Below are 11607 nucleotides of genomic sequence, written 5' to 3'. Positions count from 1 at the left end.
CTCACACGCACACACTCACACACTCACTCACTCAAACACACACATGCACACACTCACACACAAACACGCACACACACTCACTCACTCACTCATTCACTCACTCACACACACACACGCACTCACACACACACACACACGCACACACACACACACGATAACTGTGATCAATCTGTTCCTGATGAGTAAGAAGACATTTAGTCATTTAAAGTGACTTAAGGTACACTTCTGACATTTTTCTTCCATGAAACACAAAAGGTGAAAAAAAAAAAACATATAAGTATTATAAAATGACTTTCTATGATTAGATAAACTCACTTGAGAACGTTGTGCATCTCCTCAGTTTCTCTGTCAGTCAGACTCTTCCTCAAAGAGCCCAAATAGAAAGGGTTAGGATGCTTTAACCTGGGGATCTGACAGAAAACACACACAAAAGACAAGATAAATTCACATAAAGACTACAGTTTGTGCTGGACTGTACAAAATATGAATGAAGTGGTATTGTTATTGAAGTGCATTTAAATCCGGAGTGTAAAAGAAAAAGTCTAGACAAATAAAAAAAATTAAAAATAAAATAAAATAAATAAATAAATAAAGCAATTGGATTACAGTTTGTGTTTGACTATACAAAACATTTTTGAACAGTTATAGTTATTGAGGTGCATTTAAATCTGGAATGTCAATCAAAAAAGCCTAAACTTTAAAATAAAATAAAATAATTGGCTTACATTTTGTAGTGGTCTATGCAAAATATTATTATTGAGGAGTTACTGTTAATAAAGTGCCTTTAAATCTGGAATGTAAAAGAAAAAGACTAAACTTTATATAAAAATTAAATAAAATCAAATATGAAATTAAGAAAGAAATATCACTGGCCTGTTTTTATAGCAATGTATCTTTGGGCTGAACTTTATCTGACTTGGTTGTATAAATGTTCTCCATCTAACAAACGCAGCTACTGTCTGCTGCTCTGACCTCCAGTCTCGAGGACTGACTCAAGAAATGTGAGGAAAGCTAGTTTCCATGCGCTTGCTTGAGCTTGTCTCTCTCTATGAGAATGTATGAGCCCACTTTGTAAATGAAGTGCCGTCAGCTGAACTCAGATGGACGTGATTTATAACGGCAGCTCCTGATGCTGCTATATGAGAGGAGAGGCGTTCTGACACATACTCAATAACAGACGGCCGGATCATAATTCATATGCAGCGCTGATATATACACTCTGACATCTCACTGCATGCTGGAAAAATCAAATAATATTACTTAGATGTCACTTATCCTTTTCTGCAAGTTGTTATGGGAAAGTACAAAGCAAGTGTTTTATATCAGCACTTTCTAGAGAAACTTGACCTGAAACACACACTTTAGTTGGAGCAATGAAAGACAAAGTCAGTGTTTAAATCTGAATTCAATCTATATTTTTGCGATCCAGTTTAGTGATGCTAGCGCAATAGAAATCACACAATTCACCTTTCATTTCAATAGACTGTTATACTACACAAACCTACTTTATGCTTTAATTGTGAAACCATTTTTTATTATTTGAAACAGATTTAAATGTTTAAATATAGAAATTTACTTTAGTGATTTACTTAGTTTATTTGCAATTTGATAATAAAATCATTCAGATAATCAATCAATTTCACTAAGTGTATGATAAAATCAACAAAAAGACTTTTCAGTACAATAAAATGCTATAATGAAACATTCCTAACATTGTGAAGTAAAATTAACTTCATTATTTAAATAATATCTGAATAACTAAATTAATATCAGTACAATAAATACGACCATTAAATATTTCTAAAAATGAACTTCAGTTGTGAAGTAAAATTAACTACAACTGAAATAACATAATAAAATAAACAAAATAAAATCTGCATAAATACATATATTTAAAAAAAAATGAATTAATTAATTTCATTAAAATAAATACTACAGTGAAATATTTCAATTGTGATGTAAAATTGTATTTACAATGTATATCTGCACAAATAAACATATTTATAAAATCTGCATAAGTTAAAATACAATAAATACTACCATGAAAAATTCCTATAACTGAACTTCAATTATGAAGTAAAATTGACTTTATAATTTAAATAATACATTATAATATATACTATAAATAATAACTGCATAAACACACATATTAAAAAAATTCTGCATAAATTAATTTCAATATATACTTGAACTTTAATTGGGATTAGAAATGTACTTTATAATTTAAATAATACACCATAATATATAATATAAATAATATAATATGAATATTTTTTTCTGTATTACCATAGGTGTCTGAGAATTTAATTCATTTTGTTTATGCATGATGTAATTTATCATTTCATTCCTTAGATTTTGGGATGAACATGTTCTTGATGTTTCATGAGACTGAAAAATGTAAACTATTAGTGAAACAACATGACATGATTTTCCACGACATTCTAATTTATTGAGATGCACCTGTATATCCTGCAATTCTGACTTTTTTTCTCACAAAATCTGACTTTTTTCCTCATAATTGCAAGGTTATATCTTGCAATTCTGACTTTTTGCAATTGACTTTTTTCTCGCAATTGCAACTTTATATATCGCAATTCTGACTTTTTTTTCCGTAATTGTGAGCTTATATCTTGCAATATTGACTTCTCAGAATTGTGAGCTTATATCTTGCAATATTGACTTCTCAGAATTGTGAGCTTATATCTTGCAATTCTGACTTTTTTCTCATAATTGCGAGGTTATATCTTGCAATTCTGACTTTTTTCTTGCAATTGCAACTTTATATATCGCAACTCTGACTTTTTTCTCGTAATTGTGAGCCTATATCTTGCAATTCTGACTTTTTGCAATTGACTTTTTTCTTGCAATTGCAACTTTATATTTTGCAATTCTGTCTTTTTTCTCACAAAGGTGACTTTTTCTCATAATTGCGAGCTTATATAAGACACCTGCACAAAACAAAAACAGCAGATGGACTGAATGAAAGCGCACATTTATTCTCTGACAGCAGGTGGCGCTTATGGAACAGCAGCGATATAGAGTTTCCTTGGTTACCGCTGTAAACAGAGTAAATAGAGATCGGCCAAAATATAACTAAAAACTGGTTCCGATTTATAGCTGATCGACCGGTGAGAACCCTCTAGAACCCAAAACTTTCCCACACTGCTGATTTAAAACAAGCAGGAGCTTCTTTGAGCTGCTCTTGTTTTGGGTTGGTGCGTAGATCACACATGCATGTATATATTTAAGAAAAATATGTTTTGTTTAAAATATTATTATATTATATAAAATATTTATATTTATATATAATATAAATTATATATATATATATAGAGAGAGAGAGAGAGAGAGAGACAGAGATTTGTGAAAGTATGCTACATAAGACACCTGCACAAAACAAAAACAGCAGATGGACTGAATGAAAGCGCACATTTATTCTCTGACAGCAGGTGGCGCTTATGGAACAGCAGCGATATAGAGTTTCCTTGGTTACCGCTGTAAACAGAGTAAATAGAGATCGGCCAAAATATAACTAAAAACTGGTTCCGATTTATAGCTGATCGACCGGTGAGAACCCTCTAGAACCCAAAACTTTCCCACACTGCTGATTTAAAACAAGCAGGAGCTTCTTTGAGCCGCTCTTGTTTTGGGTTGGTGCGTAGATCGTCTTTTCTTCTGCTCTTTCCTGTTGTGACGTTAGCGTTGCATTACTGAGCGCCCCCTTCTGGACTGATCGCCTACGACTGACTGTACTCGTCGTCTGACTGCATGAACCGAACCGAACCGTATCGTGATGGTTCGGGACGAATACATGTACCGTTACACCCCTATTTTTATGTTTTCATCTAATATTTATATTTGATTTAGTTTCATCTTTATTTCAAGTACCAAAAACTATTTTTAATGGTTTCAGTTTTACTTTAGTTTTACTGACATCAAACCGTCAAATCATATACTGATTTTATTCCTTAAGATTTTCCCAAAGTTATGATGATAAAAAAACGGGTTATCTGAGCTCAATAACTCATCTTACCATGTCACCAAAATCTGACGACTCAAAGTCTGAGAGCACAGTGTCCACTTCAACCTGGAGAAACAGTCAAAACATGATGAACACCTGAGAGCATGTCATTTATTAATATTACACCCATACTGTCCCATCTGCATGAGGATGTTCACCAAAAAAACAGTAGCATATGGATTGGAACAACATGAAGGTGAGTAAACGATGACAGAACTAGGTGAAATATTCCTTTACAGTAATGTGTGAATCATTACGGGAGACATTTAAAGGGGTCATATGACATTGCTAAAAAGAACATTATTTTGTGTATTTGGTGTAATGAAATGTGTTTATGCGGTTTAAGGTTAAAAAAACACATTATTTTCCACATACTGTACATTATTGTTTCTCCTCTATGCCCCGCCTTTCTGAAACGCTTTCACAACGAAACACACAGCATCTCCACGACATGGCGGCGGCAACAACAATACTGCAGCGAGAATAAAAGTTACACCTTCTTTCTTTGCGTTGAATACGGACAGGAGGAGAGTTCAGCTTCACTGGAGACGCGCGATCGACTAACTTTAAACTCATGATTTCAAATTATGCTGCGCTTCATGCTTTTGCCCACTGTCATATTCATGTCATTTTCACTGTGTGCTGTATGTAAAATGAGGGTTACCTTGGCTTTATTTGAAAAAACGTGATTCCCAATGCACACAAACTTCCCAGATTATTGAATGCCCTGTTGGTTACAGTGTTTACTTCCTTTTTAATATATTTTTATTAAATATTTGTTTATTTGTGAAAAATACTTTGTCATTTAAAGTATAAGCATGTTTATTTTACACATTTATTTTATTTATCCATTTTCAAATGATTTCAAATTTCTTAAATATTTAATATAAATATAAATATTTAAATTATATCGGCTTTATATCGGTTGTTTATTTTACACATTTATTTTTTAAATCCATTTTCAAATGATTTCAAATTTCTTAAATATTAAATAAAATACATAAAATTATATCGGCTTTATATCGGCCATCGGCCACCCTGCTTTCCAAGATATCGGCATCAGCTTTCAAAAAACCAATATCGGTCGACCACTATTTGAGACTTTAGTCTTTGCAACTTTAGGGATCTTATCTATGCACGAACAGCTTGTAACACTCCAAAGAGAAAGGAAAACTTGAAATCGCATCATATGACCCCTTTAATATCATTCACTAGTCACACCTTTATGTCTGCTGGTAAAGTGAGCCACCGGACAGCCGGCAGGCCGTCTAAGAACAGGCTCCCTGAGATGTCAGGGCTGGGTGGTCTGGAGCTGTCAATCAAACGCCAGGGCTGGATGAGCTGCTGGAAGAAGAGGCAGAAGAAGTGATCCAGACGAGGAGCGTTCTCCTCACGGAAGCAGCTGAAGAGACACAGAGGTTATGCAGTCATCATCTGCTGTATCTACACACACATAACGCTCTCCAGAGATATACAGACACGCATACCTGTCAAGAGAGCCGTACATGACCTTGAGCGTTCGGACAGCTCCCTCAATCACAGTCTGCAGATACAACAGAGGAACCCTGCGGGACAGATGCACACTAAACTGAGGAACAAACACTCGAACAATGTCGAAAATTTACCCCAAAACAAAAATATTATGACAAACTGATAGAAAATCAGCAACAAAAATTAGGAGTTAAACAAAAACAATGCCAAAGCTAGAAATAAAATAAGAGATGGAAAGGTGAGAACTACACTTAAACTAAACAAACTTTAAATAATAATAATTAGCATTATTATTATTGTTATTATTATTTGTCCCGCATTTAAAGGAACACTCCACTATTTTTGAAAATAGGCTCATTTTCCAACTCCCCTAGAGTTAAACAGCTGAGTTTTACCGTTTTCGAATCCATTCAGCTGATTTCCAGGTCTGGCGGTAGCACTTTTAGCTGTAGCCTAGCATAGATCATTGAATCTGATTAGACCGTTAGCATCTTTAAATAAACAAAACCACTGGTAAATAAAATGCACCTTAGTATCGATATTTTTGTATACTTCGGATCGATACACCCATCATATCATCATATAGTGAGACAGCAGAAGCTGAAAACACCGCGAGCGTCATCCGCGCTTTATTATGTGTAAACAAAACAGTGCGCCACGCCAGCCGCCATTCATTCATTGCGGAAATCATGGCGCCTATGCGTGATATCAAATGCTTCCGCAGATTTATAGTATTACTATAGCATTTCACCTGAGCATTGCGAATCACGCGTATGGCCATGATAAGTGCTGAATGAATGACAGGCTTTCTGTTGCTTTTGGAGAATAAAATAAAATACAATAAAATAAAAATAGAAAAGAAAAGTATAAAAGAAAAGAAAACAATAAAATAAAATAAAATAAATTTACAGTTTGAAAAAAAGTATTTCTGATTACTTGAGAGACTTTAAAATACATGACAAGCAGTGGATTGGGACACATCGTGAGAGAAGTCACTCTTGTGTCATTCTTCATTGTGGAGCAATAAACACACCTAAGGTTATGAACAAGCTGAACATCTGGGATTATGGATCCGATTTATTATTATTGAGAAGTAGGATGACGTCTTTTGACGACGTCAAAGATCATGTGTCATTACTAAGATCAATCCCAATCACAATCACTGGAGTTATTATCTAGATTACACATACTGGCTTGCAGACAGGATGATTATAGAGATTTTCGGTCAGTTTTAGGAGCCGAGCTGATTATAATGACAGTTATTATAGTTATTATCTAGATTATAGTGGCCTGTTGGCAGGCGGGATGATTATAAAGATGAGAATTACCTGCTGGCAGGTACAGCGATCACCAGCAGACTGGATCCTTCCTTCCAGTAGCCCACATGAACCAACTGCTGCTGGAGCCACAGAGACGAACTACCGGGACAAACCGACACGACATGCAGCATTAAAACGGCTTTAAACCTGACCACTCACAACTTCACCACTTTTTTTAACGTTGATAATAATCAGAAATGTTTCTTGAGCAGCAAATGAGCATATTAGAATGATTTCTGAAGGATCATGTGACACTGAAGACTGGAGTAATGATGCTGAAAATTCAGCTTTACATCACAGAAATAAATTACATTTTAACAGATATTTACATAGAAAAGAGCTATTTTAAATTGTAATAATATTTCACTGTTTTTACAGCATTTCCCATCAAATAAATGCAGCCTTTGGTGAGCGTAAGATAAAAATATTAATAAAACCCCTCACCTGACTATCTGTCCTCCTGTGACGTTCTCCAGCAAGTCACAGAGCGTCAGGAAAATGCCTCTCACCGCTTTCAGCTGGACTGCAGCTTCAGACGCCGGATACTGGTACAAAATCTCCTGCTGTAAAGAGCAAAGATAGCTCAGTTTAATAGGCAATACTGACCCCAGGTCATTTTACAGCATGTATGCATAATCATGATATAACATAAATGCTTTATGAATTTTATTTGAGACCATTTTGCTTAAATGGAGGACAAAGGTGCCTCCCTTGTCAATTACATCACAAGATAATAATAATAAATATCTTAGAGAATAAATATCTTAATAATAAATATATTAGAGAATTAATTTCTCCCCCCCCAAAAAAAAACTAAACTAAAGTGTGAGCATTTACTCTGACCAGAAAATTTTAATTTTAAATATTTTTTTAAATAAATAAATAAAATTAAATTTTACATTAAATTAATTAACATTAAATTCAATAAAAATTTAATTTATTAAAATATTAAATTCAATTAAATGTAAAAAAATATATATATATAAATTACATTAAAAGAAAATAAAATATATTTTTTTAAGAAGCTTGAATTGTTAATAAGATTAGGAACATGTATTAAATAAAATAAAATAAAACAAAACAAAACATGTACTACTTTGAAGAAGCATGGATTGTTCATTAAACAAGGAGCATGTATTAAGTAAATTGGGAAAAGAAAAGAAAAAAGAAAAGAAAAAATAATTCAATTAAAAAAAATATATAATAATAAAATAAAATATTACATTTTCTGAAGAAGTTCATATGACTCTTGACAAAAAAAATAATTCAATTAAAAAAAAAAAAATTATAATAAAATAAAATATTACATTTTCTGAAGAAGCATGAATTGTTCATAAGATTTGGAACATGTATTAAATAAATTGGATAAAATAAAATAATAAAAAAAATTAAAAACATTAACTTTCAATAAAATAATAATAAAATATTAACTTTTTTTGAAGAAGCATAAATTGTTTATATAACTAGGAACAAGTAAATTGGCCATCTTTCATAAGTTAAGTTCCTCTTTTACGAAACACGTTGACTTTGAATTACGACTAGCTCACAGCTCATAACTTTGCCAAAACCCACACATATTCCCCTGAGGAGCCGCTATTCTTCTCCTGCATAAGCTGCAGCAGCTTGAGATAGCTGAGGTTTGTCTGCAGGAGGGAATGAAGGGGAGGGACGTTTCCTTTCTCATTTTGATTAGTATGCGGAGCAGGAACCATTCAACCTGGCAACGCTTTCAGACCACGAGCGTTTGAGTTTGTGTGAGAAATGAAGTTCTCATGTCCTCCTTCAAACCACACACACACACACACACCTCTTATCTCTTCAGTGTATTTCTTACACTCTTAACGCTCAAGTCAGTGTTCAGAGGCGGTCGCTCGCTGCTGTCGTTTTGGCTTGACGGCAGCACTGCGGCCTGCAGTTTGAGAGCTGCAGCGCATAAAAACACACATTATAAACGCTCAAACTCACATTAGAGCTCGGCGCAGTATAGAAAGAGGTTTTTAAGTGAGTCAGAGCGCAAACGAGAGCAACACAGAGAGATTTAACTGCGTAAATCAACTGCTCTGAACTCTCAGCACCTGGACGGATACATTTACAAAAGCTGCTTCGATGTGTTCAAAACTCCAGCCTGACAGGAGGCCAAAAAACCAACTTAAATCTTTGTAGAGGGTGTAAATCTGTGTACGGCTAGGACAGAGTCCCTCATTCCTTAGTTTTAAATGTGATCCAACACACCTGGATGTAGTTTTCAAGCAAACTCAAAGACTCTGATTAGTTGATTCAAGTGTGTTTAGTGTTTGTTGGATCTAAGCTTCACAGGAAAGTGCCTCTACAGGACCAGGAGCGAAGAACCCTGTTGTTATTGTTAACTGAAACTATAGAGGCCAAAAAACCAACTTAAATCTTTGTAGAGGGTGTAAATCTGTGTACGGCTAGGACAGAGTCCCTCATTCCTTAGTTTTAAATGTGATCCAACACACCTGGATGTAGTTTTCAAGCAAACTCAAAGACTCTGATTAGTTGATTCAAGTGTGTTTAGTGTTTGTTGGATCTAAGCTTCACAGGAAAGTGCCTCTGCAGGACCAGGAGCGAAGAACCCTGTTGTTATTGTTAACTGAAACTATTAAAAAAATTTTTGTTAACTGAAATGAAGATTAAATAAAATATAATTATTAGCATTACATGAAAAACATTTGTGACCTGTGCTGGCAAAATGAGTCGCAACGAGCATAGAGAATTATTTTCACATTCTCTATTAAAAAAATTTTTATAAAAAAAAAAAATGCCTGAGCTACACCCGTTTGAGATCGATAGAGTCAGCAAAGTCAATTCTGAGAAAAAGTTTTCTGAAGGTTCCAAAGCAAAATCACCTGCAATGTTGCATCTTTTCCTCCACTTCTTTTCTTGATAATAATTACTATATTAATTAGAGCCCGACCGATATATCGTTTAGCCGATATTATCGGCCGCTATGAGCCTGTCTATGCTGCCGATATGATTTTTTTTTTTCCAGAACATATAACGCAGATAAAATGCTTGAAATGGTGTAATTACTTAGTTTGTCCAGCAGAGCGCGCTCCATTGTTTGCTACTGGCGACCTGGATGAAACACTTTAAAGCTTAAGTCTATGGAAAACCATTGAAAATTTGAACGGCCATATCTCCGTAAAGGCGCGGCGAATCAGCACCAAATTTGGCGCCGACCGATCTAGCGATCCCGGGGGGCTACCGACGCGCGGAGGGTGGCGTTCGAGAGGGCTCCTCGAGCTGAAGGGATCCCCCGAATTTGGTGGAGATCCGCCGGCGCATTCGCGAGATAGCTACACCAGTCAACACTTTCACTTAAGTAAGGAATTTGTCACGTCATTATAAGTGTTTCATCACCACATTTGAGTGATCACTGCAAAAAATGTGTTTATATATATTCTGTTTATGTATATATTGTATTCTATATAGGCCTATAGTACCAGTCAAATGTTTGGACACACGAATGAGAAAGTGTCCAAACTTTTGACTGGTACTGTACTATAATATACACAAAGAATATCGGCCGATATATCGATATCAGCCTTTTTTACTCCCTAATATCGGTATCGGCCATATCGGTCGGGCTCTAATATTAATAACCACAATATAGCTATTTTTTATTTTATCTTTGTTATTAAAAATTAGAACAAAGATGCAAATAAACAGTAGAACAAATACAACATAAGAAAGAAACCAATTAAATAGTGCATTACTTTTTTCATCACCTACATCTAAACAGAAGCATTCAAGCAAGAAAAACAAACAGGCTAATCAAATGTAAAAATCCCTTTAGTGTGTTCATTACAAATAAACTGATTATAAAAACTATAAGAGCAGCGAGTGATTCCCTCTTTTCTTTTATTGTTAGATTAACATTAATAAGACAGACGGCCTTTATTAAGGCCTGTAATGCACGAATCTAGTATAATGTTACACATCAGATGTTTTCCCCCAACAGTTAACCGAATGTTCACTTAAGACATAACGGATCATGTTTGCGTGAAAACTCGGCAAGACAGATATTCTGAAATACTGTAATTCTGTGTATATCTGTATATCAGGATCACATGCTGTCTGAGAGACGCGTCTTTATGCGTCTTAGATGTTTAATTACTATTTGGAGCATTGGGATCACTAGACCTGCAGCTCAAAATTAGCCATTGCGCATTCCCATTTCGCCAGCACGGGTCACATTTCTAATTTTCTTTTAGTTTAAGTTAGCAATAAAATTACTAACTACAAATAAATAAAAACTAATACTGAACTAAAACTAAATCTGAAATAAAAATATAAAAAAGTAATATTTAAATAGAACAATAAGTAATAAAAATGACAAAACAACATAACAAAATTACTAAAACCTAAACTAAAATGAAATTGAAAACGGAAAATATAAGAATAAAAGCCAATTCAAAATAATATTGAAACTTTAATTAAAAATATAAAAAATATTCAGCATAAAGTAAATGAAGCTAATTTAATATTAAAATGGCATTGTAATTGACAATGTACTTTATTACAAGAATATTACAAGAATAATGAAAATTTGGGGGGAGATTAAATAAACTAGAAATAATATTTAGCATAAAAACAAAGCCAATTTATGCTGATTTTAAAAATAAAAACAATTGTAATTTACAATATGTTTTATAATATTTATATAATTACATTTTAATTAATAATTTTATAATTTTAATATTACAAATAATATTAGTCTCTTGCTCTCTCTCTCTCTCTCTATATATATATATA

General features: G+C 33.8%; 1 protein-coding gene across 1 annotated transcript in view; it reads right to left on the bottom strand.

The window, feature by feature from the left end:
* Positions 1-311: 311 nt before the first annotated feature.
* intu (inturned planar cell polarity protein) overlaps positions 312-11607 on the bottom strand; it is a 25864-nt gene continuing 14568 nt past the window's right edge. Inside the window, exons 5-10 of the mRNA XM_016562667.1 lie at positions 7276-7394; positions 6841-6930; positions 5509-5586; positions 5243-5423; positions 4034-4087; positions 312-410 (exon numbers count right to left, since the gene is read on the bottom strand). Coding sequence (XP_016418153.1) covers positions 312-410; positions 4034-4087; positions 5243-5423; positions 5509-5586; positions 6841-6930; positions 7276-7394 — 621 coding nt within the window. The remainder of the gene's footprint in view (positions 411-4033; positions 4088-5242; positions 5424-5508; positions 5587-6840; positions 6931-7275; positions 7395-11607) is intronic.

The sequence above is a fragment of the Sinocyclocheilus rhinocerous genome, unplaced genomic scaffold, assembly GCF_001515625.1.
Source record: "Sinocyclocheilus rhinocerous isolate Xijiao unplaced genomic scaffold, SAMN03320098_v1.1 scaffold1183, whole genome shotgun sequence".
Classification (NCBI taxonomy): Eukaryota; Metazoa; Chordata; class Actinopteri; order Cypriniformes; family Cyprinidae; genus Sinocyclocheilus; species Sinocyclocheilus rhinocerous.
The sequence above is the reverse complement of the archived record's forward strand: the minus strand, read 5'-3'. Positions and strand labels throughout refer to the sequence as shown.